Source organism: Thamnophis elegans, chromosome 2 (assembly GCF_009769535.1).
Source record: "Thamnophis elegans isolate rThaEle1 chromosome 2, rThaEle1.pri, whole genome shotgun sequence".
In the NCBI taxonomy this organism is placed as follows: Eukaryota; Metazoa; Chordata; class Lepidosauria; order Squamata; family Colubridae; genus Thamnophis; species Thamnophis elegans.
In genome coordinates this window covers 18,740,713-18,759,366 of record NC_045542.1, presented here as the reverse complement: position 1 = coordinate 18,759,366, position 18,654 = coordinate 18,740,713, and the positions used below count along the sequence as shown (strand labels likewise).

Below are 18,654 nucleotides of genomic sequence, written 5' to 3'. Positions count from 1 at the left end.
CAACCGGAAGTTTTGAAGGACGAGGCCCGAGGCAAAAAAAGGAAAAGCGGATGTTGCGTAATAATACTACACTCAGATTGTTCGCGAGAGGGTAGCGCGGTGTGATGTGTTGTTTGTAACGTGTTGTTGTGAATTAGCTCCCGTGGACAATAAAGCCCATCGTTAAATATGCAGTTAATGTAAGCATGTTTATACTTATATCTGTTACCTAATTCATGCTTGACGAAATTAAATAAAATAATTCTAGAACAAGTTACGTCTAAATCTGGACCAAATTTGTAATATTTCAGTAATGAAACAGCGAAGTAATATCAATTGAAGACTTGGCAGCAGTAATTTAAGTATAAAGCCGAAAGCAGCTTGCCCAGGAGAAAAAAATAAATATTTCTTTTTATTAAATCCATTTGAAGAATTTCGAACGTTGCCTAAGGAAGAGTAATTAAAAACTTGAAAGGTTGCACACTAATGGAGTTGGATTAATAAAGTTAATATTCTAAATAGGAATTTATAATTTTCAAAACCACCAGATTGATTATGTGCCATGTTGTCAACTGAGTGGTCATATAGATCTACCCCTAACCTTGTTCTCTAGTGGTGTGTCTTTTGCCAATGTAACTCAATATTTCAACTTTAGTTGTCATTCTAGTCCTTTCCACCTTTCCCAATATTATAGCTATATCCAGAGACCTGTCTTCACATAATGTGTCCAAAGTAGGTTAATTTCAGCCTGGCAAACCCAAGTCGGTAGAAGCAAATTTCTGGTAAACCTAGAGCCTGGATACTGACTTGTAATATAGTTTTGCAATATCTGTATATCAATTGTTTGTTAATCTCTAAAGAGGCCAAACAGGCATTATTGGACTGCAAGTTTATTATTTAGATTTTTATCCCACTTTGCATTTAGGAATTCAAAGTTATCAATAAACTTCTATGGCTGAGGATATACTTGACCTTAGTGATATAACACCTTAATCATCATTTTTTAGATAAATATAATCATAATAATGGTAGAGGAACCTTGTAGATGGATGTCTATTCTATTAGTAGGCCAGTATGTATGTGAATGTAATCAAACTAGTGCACAGTGATATCAAAAGGAACTTCCTGTACATTAAATACAAAAATTAACAGAGATTCAAGTTTAAACTTCTTATGTCTATTGTGGATTTCTATCTATTTATAAACAAATAGAACAGTGATACAATGTATCTTGGAAGAGCTTTTGTATTAGGTAAAGGTAAAGGTTCCCCTTGCACATATGTACTAGCTGTTCCCGACTCTAGGGGACGGTGCTCATCTCCATTTCAAAGCCGAAGAGCCAGTGCTGTCCGAAGACGCCTCCGTGGTCATGTGGTTGGTATGACTAAACGCCAAAAGCACATGGAATACTACCCATCAAAAGTGGTTCCTAATTTTCTACTTGCATTTTTACATGCTTTCAAACTGCTAGGTTGGTAGAAGTTGGGACAAATAACAGGAGCTCACTCTGTTACGTGGCACTAGGGATTCGAACCGTTGAACAGCTGACTTTCTGATCAACAAGCTCAGTGTCTTAGCCATTGAGCCACCTCATTCCCTTGTATTTTGCATTAAAGGCAGCCTAAACATTTTAAAAAGAAAACAAATACTTGATAGTGTTTTTTAGTACTTTTATATGAGGACTACGTTCCTCCTCTTTAAAAGGTAATATGGTCAGTTTTCAATTTTTTAGACTACCTCATAGAACAGGGGTGTCAAACTCCTGATGCTTCGCAACTCCCCCCTCCCCTTTGCTAAAATGGGGGTGGGTATTGGCAGCACGTAACACATCCGGCCTGCGGGCTGCAAGTTTGACACTCCTGTCATAGAAAGTCAGGAAGCCATACAAGTGTAGGATGATGCTTCAAGAGGGGATTTTTAGCAGTGGGGAGGAAAAAAAATGAATAAAAGTAGCTTTTTTGGGGAAGTGAAATAATTCGGTTAACATCAAGAAGTGATAATTGCGTGACTGGCAAGCAAGCTAAGGTGTATGTTCTGTGATCCATCTGGTTAGAAGCACCTTCAGTTAAAAATAATTTTGAAGCAGCACACCTAAGACAGCATGCATAAATTGCAACCATGTCATATACTGGTAATCTTGGGTTTACTTAGATATAACCTTCTCTCATTATGGTAGCCGTTACTGCTGTGCCTAGGATTGAAATTGCTGTCTTCTTGATCTAAATGAGATAACACTTGTTGCAAGGCTGTATATGTTTTATATGCACAAATGTTACAATAGGACAGTTTCTCTGTTTGCGACTTAGTAGTGGAGCCTCCTTCCTGCTTTGTGGTGCACATAAGCAACGCAGCAGCCCACAGGAAACTTCACCTCTCTGAAGGCGGATGTGTGTGGTACCTATGTTTCATACACTAAAGACTTTTAAAGAAGGGAAATACCTCTCCATTCTCTCTCCATTTCTGTGAAAGATGAAAAGAATGACTACGGAACGGGTCCAAGATTGAAATAACAAGCTGTTATTCCAGGATAGTCATCTGTCTCATTGTGTGATGGGCTCAGGTAAATGTAACTGTTATGGGATAATGAGAAGATTATTATAGTAGGGCTACAGTCTTATTTTCTTTTCTCTGGATTGTGAGTTGAAATTGTACTCCATTTTTTCTTTCTTACTGGCTAGGGAATGAGGTTTCCCATTTTAGGTGGGCAAGCATTGGCGGGAGGGATGGGACTTCTGTACAAGTACTGAATGCAGTACTCAGGAAAGGGTTGTACTGGGATCAGCTAACATTCCCAAAGAGCTGTAGAAAAAGAGTTATCTGTTGTAGATTCATTGATGCAGGACAGTCTTCCTCAAATTTAAGGCCACCTTAACTGTCAGTGGCTTAGTTTCCATTTTGAAAGCTGGACTCCATCTTGAAAGATTCATGATTGGCTAGGACTGCAGCTCTGATGTTTTTTCAAGCAGATCTTCTACTTGTCGCATGACCCCTGCAAACAGAAATGGGCCAAATCCTTTTCACGGTTTCTGGAACTGGAGAATCAGTTCCTTAACTGTATTTCTGAACGCCATCACTCTGCTAAACAAATAATTCCTTCACCACTATCAAACTATTCACTAAGGCTGCATTACTATTAGTCTTCTCATCATTCCTATTCCACTTATGTCTGCATGACTGTAACTTTGTTGCTTTTATGATTTATATGCATATATATGATTTATATTGATTGTTTCCTGATTGCTTATTTGTACCCTATGATTCATTAAGTGTTGTATCTTATGATTCTTGACAAATGTATCTTGTCATTTTATGTACACTGAGAGCATACGCACCAAAGACAAATTCCTTGTGTGTCCAATAACACTTGGTCAAAAAAGAATTCTATTTTATTCTATGCTATTCTATGCTATTCTATTCTATACTATGCTATGCTATGATATGCTATATACAATTAAAAATAATCGCAGTGTGCGGTTAGTTAAAAAATAGTGTACAGTGCTATTCAAAGCAGTGTTACTTTTCTGTAAAAAAAAAAAAGACTTCCACTGTGGCTTATGTATAGATCATCAGAAGTTAAACCCATATATGTACCCAAAGATATAAGGGTGATTAGCAAGTATACACAATGCTATTGACCCAACAAAGAAAATCATAACAGCATGCCTGGTTTCTTTTTAGTGTTATGTGTGAATGCACTGTTTCTGAGATGTGCATGCAAATATATGATAAGGATAGAAGAACTGGAAAGCAATTGGCTCTTGTTCCTAAGACAGGACTAGAACTCACAGTCTCCTAGTTCTCAGCTAGCACCTGAACAACAACACTAAACTGGCTCTCTTTACTACTAGACCTTTTTCAATATATCTCCTTGCCATACAAGTATATAATATGGTGGCTTCTTGGAGGACCTGGAAGTTTCTTACATTATTGTTCCTGTCTTTCATTTCATTTCATTTTCATTTTCATTTATTTGTATGCCGCCCTTTTCCCTAAGGGGACTCAGGGCGGCTCACAACTCAAAGGGAGGGAAAAACAAACAAAGTTACAGAAAACATAAAACCATACATAGTTTAAAAAAAAAAAAAGCACAACAGTCATACCATTCGAAGTGGGGCAGCGAGTCTTTAGCCCCAGGCCTGTCGGAACAGCCAGGTTTTAAGCGCTGTGCGGAAGGCCTGGAGGATGGTGAGGGTACGAATCTCCACGGGGAGTTCGTTCCAGAGGGTCGGAGCAGCCACAGAGAAGGCCCTCCTCTGGGTAGTCGCCAGTCGACACTGGCCGGCTGATGGAATACTGTTGCTCCAAAGATTAGATTAGCCCAATTCTGCTGGACTTTAGGAACGGCCTTTTCCTATGGATGTTATCTATGGGAAAGGAGTATTAACAGGAGCCCATTCTGTGCTTTTTGTTCCTTCTAGACTGGTCCGATTCCTCGGATGCTGCGTCTGATGCTATGTTTTAGGGTTTGTGTGTTTTTAAATGCTGCAAGCCTCCTGAATCACTATTGAGAGATAGGTGGCCATATAAATCAATTGTATAAATCATTTAAAAATGGCAAGAAATCTTTTTTTAAAAAAGCATTTAAACTCAACAGAAACTGGCCCTAAAAGACGATTTTGAGTCATTCTTCAAGTGGTGATGAATAAGCCACATTTCTGTTGACTCTCTATTCTGTTCAACAGGAAACAATAGAAGGCTACAATTTATAAACAGGAAGCTTTCATCTGAAGTCAGAATACCTAGCTATACTTAAATATTGTTTTGTCCTTCCATCTGGCCCTGTATGTTTTCAATCAATTTTCTCCCAAACTGCATATACACAGAGAGTTCAATAGCACTCAGGAGCATCAAGATATGGCTATTGTTTGTATTTGTCCGAGACAATGGGATTTGTAGTCAAAGTATCTCAGGGCATCAGCTTGGAAAATGTTGTTTGAGAGCTTAGAAGACCTAGAATATGGTGCTCACATCTATTGGTAACCATTGGGGCATTTGCACAGTGAACATGGTGAAGTAGCTGCTTTCACTGTAGACATTCTGACTGTGATATTTTGTATGGATTTTAGTTCCTGGGACATCTTCAAAGGCAGACCTAGCATGTTACAGTGCTGTCGATCAATGGTGTTGAGAGCGGGACTCACTCTATCCTGAGCTTCTCAATCCAGATGAATAAGTATTGTTTATTGCAGGGAGAAGTGTTGGAAGAAGAGAGATCATCATTTGAAGTTCCCAACATGTCTCAGAACAACTTGGGGGTGGGGGGTGGCGGGCGTAGTGAGACATTAAAGGACATTTCAATCTAGCTGTCAGACCTGAAGTCTGCCAGCATGGTCTTGTGTTGCATCTCCCTAATAACAATCGGGACTAGAGAAGAACGAGACAACGCTGTGCACTGATTGAAAAAAAATATTTAGGAAAAATGTTGAAGTGAAAGCTCAAGAGTTCTGACTAATACTTTTGCTTTCAAACATGGAACCCATATATATGTAATTTGTTAGATCCCATCTTTCTTTCTCCTGCACTTTTTAACACAACAAGAAAGACACGTTTCTTTTGAGAAGCGACATAAGGGTAACTAACCACACTATCACCTCTGAATTCTGTCTTACATCCACTTTCAGTAACTGGCCAAGGTTACCATGTCCTGGAAGCCAAGCCAATGACACCACAGTAGACAGTATTTTGAAGCTCCCTGGTTTTTTCAACCTGTCCCTTTAATGGTATAGCTAGAGTTGAACTTTGGGACAATAATCTAAAGGCACCGAAATAATGACAGCAAAGAGATTAAAGTTCAGCTTGGTTAGCTCATCACACCAGCCTCAGCCTCCTCCTCCTCCTCCTCCTCCTCCTCCTCTTCTTCCTTCTCCTCTTCTGGTCAAAAACATTTTATAGAATGAGTATTCTTTTTGTTATTTTTATTCTAAATATTTGTTTCTCATTTTATTTCTACAGCACGCTTTTTCCAAACTGATTGTTATATAATCTCTTTTCAATGCGGCGTCCCCATATATCATATATGTTCTTGTCTCTGTAAGTGTGCAATCCTATCAGTTCTTGATCAGAAAAGCTAGTCATTCGTATGTGGAAAGACCGCGGATAGAGTGATCTTTACAGAGTTGGTCGTCCCTGGTTCTGAAGAGAATCTGCTGCGTTGAGGGTAATTTCTTGGTCAGCATAAGCTTTGCCTTGGAGGGCAAAAACACTGTGAGAGATGCTTTCAAGAACAAGATTAGGGAGTCCCAGGGGGCTGGTGGAGACAGTTTTACTTTCCCTCCTAGCTGATTCTGACAAGCAAATTCCACCGGGAACAATTTCTGCTTAATATGACTGTGGGTTCATTCTCTGCAAGAAGATGCAAGCGCATTGTTACTTCCTGTTGCAACAGCTACTTGGGTGCTTCTGGTGATTTAGATTCTTCAGAAGTGGGAGAGGAAAGAACTAACCTACAGGTTAAAAAAACATATTGTGATTGTTTTCCTAACCTGATGGCTCTCCTGAAAAGTCATTTGTGACTTGACTTGGTCCATGGATACAGAAATATTGACATGCAATATCTGAGAAAAGAGTCCAATAGTTGGAAGCACTTTTGGGGCTGAAGATAGATGTAGCTACTCCCTTCTTGTTTATAGAACTACTACCTCTTCCTGGCTCTACTTTCTTCTGAGTATTATTTTCCTTTCATAGTCTAACATTTTCTGCACCATTACTTTTTTGTTTCGTTAAAAAGATGCCAAATGCCTGACGGTTTATTCTTCACACTCATAAAACTTCACCCGAACCCCAACTCTGGAAGATGGGTCAGTCTGAGAATGATTGGCTCCAAATCACTCAGTGTTCATGCCTCAGAGGCCTAGAATTCCCAGTATCCTGGTTTCCAAACCAGCACCTTAATCACTAACTCAAACTGACTCTACCACAGCAATAAATTATTTTTATAGCAATAAATCAAGAAAGTCAGTCTAAGTTTGTTTTTAACCAATTCATGTAGTTCTTTTTTTAAAAAAAAAACAGAACTTTTTATTTTTCTTTAAAAAAAACACAAATATGTCATCATTTGTCAATCATTAAGACATTGAAGTACAATTTTTTTTTTGTTGTGTGTGCCCCTCCCTCCCTCCACCCCCCAACCCCCCCTCCTCCTTCCCCCCCCCGACTTCCCAGAACCCGTACGCGGTATGGATTTTTAACTAACACAGTCTAAAATCTATTGAGAAAAAAGAAATAAGAAATAATGACATTCTAGATTGACCTTAGCTTCTTCTTACTGAACTGACTTTTAACAGTTTAAATCATTTCTGATCTTAAGCATAGGCTAACTGAATTTCTTAGTCCCGTATTTATTTTGTATATAGTCAATCCATTTTGTTCCAGTCTCGTTTATATCTCTCATTTGAATGATCTTTGAGATATGCCGATATTTTAGCCATCTCGGCTAAGTTGTTACTTTCAATGTCCATTCTTGGATTGTAGGCAAGTCTTCCTTCTTCCAATATTGCGCCACCAACAGTCTTGCTGCAGTTATCAGGTGCAGAATCAAATTGGTCTCTACCACTGTAAAGTCAGTACATATACCTAGTAAAAATAACTGAGGAATAAACTTTATCCTTCTTTTAAAACATTTTGCATGACCCACCATATTTTTATCCAAAATGCCTTAACCTTTGGCAGGTCCACCATATATGATAATATGTAGCATCGAGAGAACCACACCTCCAACATTTAGGCTGTACATTCGGATACATAGAAGCCAACTTTTTAGGATCTAAATGCCATCTATAGAACATCTTGTAAAAATTTTCTCTCAGATTTTGAGCTTGTGTAAATTTCACATTTCTTACCCAGATTCTTTCCCATGTATCCAACATTATTGGTTCCTCAATATTTTGAGCCCATTTTATCATACAATCTTTAACTAATTCTGTTTCCGAATCCATCTGTATTAATACATTATATATCCTCTTTATATGCATTAAGCTTTGATCTCTTATTTGTTTAAACAGATTATCCTCAACTTGGATAAAACCAATTTTTTGATCTATTTTCCACCTAGCCTGTAATTGCCCATACTGAAACCATGTTTGAACTACCTTCTCCTCTTTTAATACCCCTAAAGATTTTAATTGTAATACCCCCCTTTCCGAGGTAAGAAGCTGTCTGTAAGTAATTCTGTCCTGTTTTTGTGCTGTATTCATATTTTCAATTGCGTGTCTAGGAATTGCCCACATGAGTATCTTGTCATTTAATTTATATTGGTATTTCTTCCAAACCCGCAATAAGCATTTCTTAAAATATGACTTTTTAAAATTCTTATCCAATTTTTTGTTGAATAACAGGTAAGCATGCCAACCAAATACCAGATCGTGTCCCTCAATATTCAATATTCTATCATTGGTTAAATGAGTCCAATCACTAATTACAGATAATGCCACTGCATCATAATATAGTTTTAAATTAGGTAGTTTCAATCCTCCTCTCTCACGTACATCTTGCATTATTTTCATCTTTACCCTCGGCTTCTTTCCTGCCCACACAAATTTGTTGATACCCTTCTGCCATTCTAAAAGGTTCGCATCTTTTTAAGTATAGGTAACATTTGGAAAAGAAATAAAAATTTTTGGTAAAATGTTCATTTTCACTGCAGCTATCCTACCCAGCAAAGATAAGTGCAATTTCTCCCATTTTTTCATCTCTGTCTGTATGCCTATGCCAAAGTGGTTCATAATTATGCTTATATAATTTCCCATTTGAAGTTAAAATGTTAACTCCAAGATATTTGACTTTTTTAACTACCTCACATCCTAGCATCACTCCTAATTCTTCCTTTTGTTTAATATTCATATTTATAGCTAATATTTTGGTTTTTCCTAAGTTTATTTTAAAACCCGACACTTGACCCATATTGATTAATCGTATTCATTAAAACCATACTGGATTCCTGCGGTTGTTCCAATATTATGACCAAATCATCCGCAAAAGCGCGGACTCTATATTCTTGCTGCCTAATCTTGATCCTTTTTAAACCATCCAAGGCCCGTATTTTATTCAACAATACTTCCAAAGTTATAATAAACAATAATGGGGACAAAGGACAGCCCTGTCTTGTACCTTTTCCAATTTGAAAAGAGTCTGTTAAATTCCATTGACTATAATTTGTGCTGTTTGCTGTTGGTATATTGCTTTAATTGACTGTAAAAATTATCTCCTATCTGCATTTTTTGCAGTATCTTCAGCAGAAATTGCCAGTTAACCTCGATCAAAGGCCTTCTCAGCATCCAAAAATATAAAAGCAGCAGGGATCTGGTTGTTCTTTCCCAAATATTCTAATGCATTAATAATTAATCTAACATTACTTTTCATCTGTCTCCCTTGTATAAAACCTGTTTGGTCCATATGTATCAATTGTTGAATGACCAACATTAACCTATTTGCTAATATTTTAGTAAAAATTTATAATCTACATTCAGTAATGAAATAGGTCTATAATTTTTGGGTGAGTAGTATCTGATCTTCTTTGGGTATCAAAGATATAAACGCTGTCTTCCAAGATGGAGGGACTTACCTTCCGTTTGAATCATATTAAATAATTCTCTAAGAGGTTCTACCATTTCTAACTGTAAGTTTTATAGTAAACCGCTGTCAAGCCATCTGTACCTGTGGCTTTCCCTGACTTTAATTGCTTAATTACCTGCAGGATTTCCCCCGAGGTTATGGTTGATTCAATTTTTGCCTGTGTTATTCTCTAACTGAAGGTATTTTCTCTTTGTCTAAATATTTGTCTATGTCTAAACCATTAATTTTAACCCCTTTATACAGTTCCTGTAAAAAATTCCAGAAAGCCTTTTGAATCTCTTCCTGTTGAAACACCTCCTTCCCCTCTGTAAATCAGTTTAGATATATTCGAGTTTTCCTTTTGTTCCTAATCTGATAAGCTAACCATCTGCCAGGTGTGTTTGCATTACAAAAAGTATTGTGTTTTGCATTATACTAAATTAGTAGCTACCTGGTCAGAGATCAACATGTCAAATGAGATTTTAATATGTTAATAGCTTCCTTAACCTTTGTATCATCTGGGTTCATTGTTAACTCCAGCTCTTTTCTCTTAATCTCCTCTTCCAGTTCTGTTCGTTTTAACCCTTGCTTATTTCTATGTGGTTTATTTATATTCATCAAAACTCCTTCATATACGCCTTTGCTTGCGTCCAATACAAATTCCATAGAGCTACCCTTATTCCTATTCAAAACAAATATTCAGATAGTATTTTTTACAATCATTAATATATTTCAATCTAAATAAGTTTCATTCAATCTCCACGACCTTCTTGCCTGCACTACCCTTCCCAACTCCATCCAAACTGGGTTTGTGGTCCGAAAGGACCCTAGCTGCAATCTTTGTTTTCTTGACCTAGAAAAGCAATCATTAGTGGTAGGATAAAATCAATCCTGAAGGGATTGAGCCTGTCTGAGAATGAAAGTGAAGTCATATCCTCTGCATTTCTTTCTCGCCAAATATATCTCAATTCAAAATCATCATCATGTCAAAGAACGATTTGGGTAACTTTGCTCGCATCTTTTGTATTTTAGGCGGGGAAATCTTCTTATCTCTCTTAGTATCTATCACTCCATTCCAGTCACCCAATAGTATACAGGAACTATAGCCCCACTGTACTAATTTAGCATGAAGATTTCTATAGAATCTATCTTGCTGTTGATTGGGGAGCATAAATTCCCAAAAGTAATGTCCTTTTTCCTTCTAAGATAAGTCTAAAGCAATATATCTTCCGAAGGGATATGCTTCTATTAATCAGCTTTCATATCTTTTCTTAAGTATACAACTATACCTTCTTCTTTTCCATAGCAGAAGCTGCAAAATGTTGACCAAGTTTTGAGTTGATCAAATATTTTTGTTGTGTGTATCCTCCCTCCCCTCCACCCCCACCACCCCCCCTCCTCTTCCCCCCACCCCGACTTCCCAGAACCCGTACACGGTATGGATTTTAACTAACACAGTCTAAATCTATTGAGAAAAAAGAAATAAAGAAATTAATGACATTCTAGATTGACCTAGCTTCTTCTTACTGAACTGACTTTTTAACAGTTTAAATCATTTCTGATCTTAAGCATAGGCTAACTGGAATTTCTTAGTCCCGTATTATTTTGTATATAGTCAATCCATTTTTTCCAGTCTCGTTTATATCTCTCATTTGAATGATCTTTGAGATATGCCGATATTTTAGCCCATTTCAGCTAAGTTTGTTACTTTCAATGTCCATTCTTGGATTGTAGGCAAGTCTTCCTTCTTCCATATTGCGCCACCAACAGTCTATGCCTGCTAGTTATCAGGTTGCATGAGTCAATCTGGTCCTCTACACGTAAAATCAGTACTATTACCTAGTAAAAAGAACTGAGGACTAAACTTATCCTTCTTTTTAAAACATTTTGCAAGAACCACCATATTTTTACCAAAATGCCTAACCTTTGGCAGGTCCACCATATATGATAATATGTTAGCATCGAGAGAACCACACCTCCAACATTTAGGCCTGTACATTCGGATAATAGAAGCAACTTTTTAGGATCTAAATGCCCATCTATAGAACATCTTGTAAAAATTTTCTCTCAGATTTTGAGCTTGTGTAAATTCACATTTCTTACCCAGATTCTTTCCCATGTATCCAACATTATTGGTTCCTCAATATTTTGGAGCCCCATTTATCATCATATCTTTAACTAATTCTGTGTCCGAATCCATCTGTATTAATACATTATATATCCTCTTTATATGCATTAAGCTTTGATCTCTTATTTGTTTAAACAGATTATCCTCAACTTGAATAAAACCAATTTTTTGATCTATTTTCCACCTAGCCTGTAATTGCCCATACTGGAACCATGTTTGAACTACCTTCTCCTCTTTTAATACCTCTAAACATTTTAATTGTAATACCCCCCTTTCCGAGGTAAGAAGCTGTCTGTAAGTAATTCTGTCCTGTTTTTGTGCTGTATTCATATTTTCAATTGCGTGTCTAGGAATTGCCCACATGGGTATCTTGTCATTTAATTTATATTGATATTTCTCCAGACCCGCAATAAAGCATTTCTTAAAATATGACTTTTAAAGGTCTTATCCAATTTTTTGTTGAATAACAGGTAAGCATGCCAACCAAATACCAGATCGTGTCCCTCAATGTTCAATATTCTATCATTAGTTAAATGAATCCAATCACTAATTACAGATAATGCCACTGCATCATAATATAGTTTTAAATTAGGTAGTTTCAATCCTCCTCTCTCACGTACATCTTGCATTATTTTCATCTTTACCCTCGGCTTCTTTCCTGCCCACACAAATTTGTTGATACCCTTCTGCAATTCTAAAAGGTTCGCATCTTTTTAAGTATAGGTAACATTTGGAAGAGAAATAAAATTTTGGTAAAATGTTCATTTTCACTGCCGCTATCCTACCCAGCAAAGATAAGTGCAATTTCTCCCATTTTTTCATCTCTGTCTGTATGCTATTACCAAAGTGGTTCATAATTATGCTTATATAATTTCCCATTTGAAGTTAAAATGTTAACTCCAAGATATTTGACTTTTTTAACTACCTCACATCCTAGCATCACTCCTAATTCTTCCTTTTGTTTAATATTCATATTTATAGCTAATATTTTCGTTTTTCCTAAGTTTATTTTAAAGCCCGACACTTGACCATATTGATTAATCATATTCATTAAAACCATACTGGATTCCTGCGGTTGTTCCAATATATGAATATTAATATTTTTGATCAGTTGACTTGATATGAGTTTCTTGCAAACAAATTACCTCGTTCTTAAACTGTTTGAGATAATGAAATATTTTCTTCCTCTTCTGTGGAGAATTCAGTCCGTGACATTCCATGTAAATCTTAGTGTCATCTTTGGTTGGTTGAAGCATTTGTAGAGCTTCCTGCACGGCTGTTAAACCTTAGGTCTAGCTCCTCCCACTGTCTCCAGATTTGTTATTGTAGTTCCTGATCGATGGCAGATGATTGTTGATGCTGTGCTTTTTAGCTTGTTCTCCATACGTCTAGTAGTCATACGGCTAGGTCTTAGTTCCCATAGCACCTTGCACTTCTAGATGAAGAGAGATGCTCATCTTGTCTGGTGGTTGTGTGTAGTTTGCTGTTCTCTCCTGCCTTCTTGTGGTCTTTCTCTGGGTCCAGATGTGCAGGGTGTCCGGCCTTCAATATAGTTATAATAAAATCTCGGGCTTTCCATACAGAGTTGAGGCGGTACCTTTGCTTATCAATGTAAATATGATGCCAAATGGCGCATCCCATCTATACTGTATCTGACGATTTCTGAGTTCTTCGACCAAAAAGCGTAGTCTCTCCTGGCTCTTAACATTTGAGGTGGTATCTCTTTCACAACAGCCAGGTCTTGACCGCCAATTTGAAGCTTAGTGTTATAAGACGCTTGCTAGACCATATTTCTAAGCTCTCTTGTAGTAAAATATATAACGATGTCTCGAGGAAGCTGCTTCTGCTTTGCCCAGCCAGAGTTAACGCGGTAAAGCTTTGTCAATTTTCCAGTCTTGGTTGGTCCCTGGTCTTCCCATCAAGGCGATCAAAAAGCTTCCGATAGGTCTGTTTCAGTTCTCCTGTTTCTCCTCACGCAGGCCCCCTTACTCTTAATGCGAACTCCATTTGTCGGTACTGTATCATAATAATTTCTTTTTCAGCATTTTCCACTTTTTGTTCCACCACCTCTGTTTTCAATGTCAAGTTAGCATTGGCATCATTAAGAACCTCTAGAGTATCTTCCATTCCAGAAATATGTTCTGTTAATACAGTTTACAAGACTCAGCATGTCGTCTCTAATTTTATCAACCTTAGCGTCAAATTTCTCTACAGCCCTCTGTTTAAGTCCTTTTATTTCACTTTTAATTTCTTCTTTCATTTCTTTTATTTCCTCTTTTCTCTCAATTCATGTAGTTCTTGACTTACAACAGTTCAGTTAGTTGACTGTTCAAGTTACCACAGCACTGAATATAGTGACATGACTATTTTCCACATTTATGACCATTGAAACAGTGACGTGCAGTCAGGGGAGGCAGGGGAGGCAGAGCCTCACCACTGTCATCATGAAAAGAAAAAAAAATGTAAAAGGAAAAAGGCCGAGCTAGTTGCTGCCAGAGTCACAATGGATGACTCTGCTTAGTGCTTAACTGTTTAAAAAAGCCTCTAAAAAGTGCCCTCTACAGGAGGAGGCAGGAGAAGCACGTGCCTCATCTAGTCTGACTTTATGATCACTTGAGCAGAGTTAAGCAAGGGTTAAAAGCTGAAAAATTCCTTATGTAGATGAGGCACGTGGTTCTCTTGCCTCCTCGTGTAGAGGGCATTGTTTAGAGGCTTTTTTAAACAGTTAAGCAGAGTCATCCCTGGGGACTATGGCAGCAACTAACCCAGCCTGACCTCAGCAGCTCCTGCCTTTTTCCTTTTACATTTTTTACATTTTCATGATGGCAGGCAAGAGCAGAATTGAAATCCTCTGTGAAACAGATGGAAAAGGTATGTGGGTCGGAGGGAGGGGGAGGAATTCAAAATTAATCCTCCTGGTGCAAGTTTGTGTGTGTGTGTGTGTTTGTTTGTTTGTTTGTTTGTTTGGTTTCTTCACTCAACAAAACTCTCCCTCAATTTGAGCCTCTGTGGCAGCCACGGACACAGCGGCGGGCAAAAGAAAGCAGCAGCTGGGCAAAAAACAAGTGGCAGCCCGCCAGCTCGCCCACCTGAGCTGGTGGGCTGCCGCTTTCTTCGGCCACCTGTCAGAGCTCGGCGGGCGAAAGAAAGAAGTACCCACTGTCTAAAGTGCTTTCTTTCGCCCACCTGTCAGTTCAGGCGGGAGAAAGAAAGGAAGCCGCTTTAGACAGTGGGATGTCGGGGGAGAGGACTGCCTCACCAGCCATAAACCTCACCTCACGTCACTGCATTGAAGCATATTGGTCACGTGATCAAATCCAGATGCTGTGGTAACTGTTTTCATGTTATGACTGTTGCTGTGTCCCCAGGGTCATGTGATAACCTTGCACTCTTCTGATAAGCAAAGTCAATGGGGAAGTCAGATTCACTTAATAGCTGTGTTACTAATTTAGCAAGGTGCAGTGATTCATTTAACAATGTGGCAAAAAGTTGTAAAATGGGGCAAAACTCACTTAACAAATTTCTCACATAACAAATACATTTTGGGCTCAATTGTGGTCGTAAGTCGAGGACTATCTGTACTTAAGGTTTTCTATCCTTTTTCTTCCTGGGAAAATGAGATTCATCCTCAGGCTATTTTTTGAGTTACCATCACAAGTTATTACACTGAACTATAGAGGAAATTTTACTCTTTCAGTACGTTTCTTATTTTAGTAGTCTAAATTTACATAAATCAGTACAATCTAGGTGTTTTACCTACTAATAACCCACAATTTACAAAATTTTGAATAATATCCTCAGACCCAGTGATGTGTTTCAAAAATTGTTCGAACCTACTCTATGGGTGTGGCCTCCTTTGTGGGAGTGGCTTACCACCCATGTGACCAGATATGAAGATGCCGACGACACTTGTCAGAACCACCTTAAATTACCTCACACACAGCACTGGCATGCATAAGAATATGATGTAAACTTGTTTTTTAAAAGGCATCTTTGGTTTGCGTTAAAACAACTTCAACACACGCAATGTTCTGATTGCACCACAAACACAGTAGTCAGCCTTACTTTTCACAGAGGCACTGAGTTTTATAAATATGAGCATGAAAGTGTAGAATAATCATATCCAAGGACCAGTGGTGGGTTTCAAAAAATTGTGGAACCTCTTCTGTAGGTGTGGCCTGCTTTCCGGGTCCGCTGGTGGAACCTCTTCTAACCGGTTCGGTAGATTTGCCGAACTGGTTCTACCGAATAGGTGCGAACTGGTAGGAACCCACCTCTGCTCAGACCTAAGAAATCACAATATCTAAGGCATTTAGTTAACTGGCACTGTACATCACTTATATTTTCACCACATCTAAATTTAGTGCTGTAATTATTTTCATCACAGGTGAAAAGTTAGCATGCTGAGGCCCAGAATTGCTGGCTCTTTTGAATCAACCTGACTTGGCAAGATGTTTTCAAGTCCGAGACAGTTCTTGGATGGGTTCAATCACCCCCAGAGTGAATCTTCTCTGGATTCTCCAGGCAGTGTGATGCTGCAGGCTCTCTATGACTATCAGTACAAATCTGAAGATGGGAGGCAGGTGACCATTGAGGAAGGGGAGATCTTCCACCTTATGCACAAGGCCAATGAAGATTGGTGGCAGGTGAAGCGGTTCGGCCAGCCCAAGCAGAAGAGGCCCATCTTTGTCCCAGCATCCTATGTGGCTGAAGTTACCTATGATGAACTACAGCAAAATGGCTTTCCTGGCATCCTTTCAGAAAAGGATGAAGGTCCAGGTGAGTTGTTTTTTGAACTTCAAGGGATTAAACCACAGTTGGGCAACTTCAACTCCAGAGAGTTGGAACTCTCAAGAAACTTTGTGCTATCTCTGGAGTTTCCACCACCACAATAGCTGAACATTGGATGGACATTCCAGAGGTGGGTTCCTACTAGTTCGGATTGGTTCGGCAGAGTAGGTAGTAATTTGGCCACCCACGCACCCAAAGCAGTTCTATTGTCGGCGCTACCATCTTTGTTTTTGCTTCTGTGCATGTGAAGAACAGTGTGCATTACAGAAATATAATCCCCCCCCCTTTTCTTACGTTCTGCGCATGCGCTGACTTTTTAGGTGTAAATGCACATGTGTGAGGAGCATTTGCACGCTGAACCAGCAGTAATGCTGGTAGCAACCCACCCCTGGAACATTCCCATAATTTTGTGGTGGAAACATTACATACAAAAATGCAGTTTATTTTAGGGGATCAGACATCCTGTTTCAGAGGGAAAATGCGATACTGCTCCAAATCAGTCAGGTATAGCATAGAAAATGGCCAGTATTTGTCACTCACTGCAACTTAGATACCCACAAGTGAACAAGCATGCTTGAACTTCGAGAAACCGAAACAGCACCAGAGGGCAGCAAAGAGTTATAATTTTGTGGACACGTCTATTGCCATCTAGTGGTTGTATATATTTTTGAAGCCAAGATTTGGTAGCCTTAGTGTATTTTTCCTTTTGGAAATTTGGTTAGCCCTGGTTAACACAATTTCTAAAAATAAAGGGGGAGGGATTACATTCCTATCCCCAAATTTAGGAAAACAGAAAATTGTAGAGTTGCCCATCTGTGTAACGACTTCAGTTATTTTCCCAAGACACTGAGTATGCCTCCCCCTCAAAAGAGAGCTATTGTCCCCAGTCCTAAAAAAAATGTACACCCCTTGTATGAATATTTATGAAGCTAAATACTGTGTCATTATACCCCTGACAGTAGTGCTGTGTGACTGGTCCAGGACACTATTTGGTGGGAAAGTAGACCAATAAAGATGGTGGCCGGCCCGTGGCACTTAATCAGTAGTGACAGTGACAAAGAGATAATAAATAGAAAGATTGTTGGTTTAAAAAAAACTGAAAATTGAGAAGGGGAGTTAGAAGAAAAGGACCAAACATCTTTAAAATTTCATAGTGCCACTGATTCCCAAAGATTCCTGCTGATATTGAAAAGTCAGAAACAGTAAACCTTTGTCAATGAGCTGGACCCTCAGGAGCTTAGAAACAGAAAGAGATTGCTTCAAGGGCTATGATGGAGATCTAAGCAGCTCTAAGCAGAGAAGTGGTTTCATATTCTGTTTCCACTGGAAGTCTTAAAAAGACTTGACCAGCCTTTCCTGAACTTGAAAGTCAAGCCTGGTGGGGATTTTGACTATGACTATCGGATGGACTGGAAAGTAAAAGAGCCATTATAGGAAAAGGCTATGGCTAGCTATATTTGCTAAAAGGGATGCGGTGGCCAAGATGCTGAGCTTGGAGATTGAAAGGTTGGCAGTTTGGCGGTTCGAATCCCTAGCGCCGCTTAACGGAGTGAGCTCCCGTTACTTGTCCCAGCTTCTGCCAACCTAGCAGTTCAAAAGCATGTAAAAATGCAAGTAGAAAAAAAATAGGAACCAGCTTTGGTGGGAAGGTAATAGTATTCCGTGCACCTTCAGTGTTTAGTCATGCCGGCCACATGACCACGGGGATGTCTTCGGACAGCGCTGGCTCTTTGACTTTGAAACGGAGATGAATACCACCCCCTGGAATCAGGAACTGCTAGCACATATGTGCGAGGGGAACCTTTACCTTTAGCGATATTTGCAATGTTGCCATACACCTTGGATGTACCCCCCAGAAACCAGGTATTATTCCAGACTCTTTACTTTTCATTAGACATTCCCAGTAGTAGGAGTCAATATAAAATTAAAACAACAGTAAGCAAAAACCAAAAGTAATTTTCCTCATGACCAGAAAATTAATTTTCCTCATGATCCTTAATTTGGAACTACCCTTGTTGAACCAAAAGCTTCACTAAACATGGAATGTGTGAGGAAAAGCCAGAATTATCCTTGCTGGTTCTACTTTTCTTCCTTTCAGCATGCTTGGAAATGTCTCATTCCCTGGAGGATATTTGGGTGCAGCCATCCCCATCATTCCCATACAGATTTATTGTTCTGCCGCACCTGCCAAGATGAGAATTCAACAC

General features: G+C 38.7%; 1 protein-coding gene across 1 annotated transcript; it reads left to right on the top strand.

Moving 5' to 3' along the window:
* Window positions 1-97: 97 nt before the first annotated feature.
* Window positions 98-18,643, top strand: LOC116504273 (proto-oncogene tyrosine-protein kinase Yrk-like). Its single transcript, XM_032211200.1, has 3 exons — window positions 98-179; window positions 16,044-16,435; window positions 18,546-18,643. Exons 2-3 carry the CDS (start codon window positions 16,108-16,110, stop codon window positions 18,641-18,643), a joined length of 426 nt encoding a protein of 141 aa, XP_032067091.1. The 5' UTR covers window positions 98-179; window positions 16,044-16,107.
* The last annotated feature ends 11 nt before the right edge of the window (window positions 18,644-18,654 follow it).

Coding starts and splice junctions, on each gene's coding strand:
- LOC116504273 (XM_032211200.1), top strand. CDS start 16,108: ATGTTTTCAAGTCCGAGACAGTTCTTGGATGGGTTCAATCACCCCCAG. Junction 16,436..18,545: donor AGAAAAGGATGAAGGTCCAG/GTGAGTTGTTTT, acceptor TCTTCCTTTCAG/CATGCTTGGAAATGTCTCAT.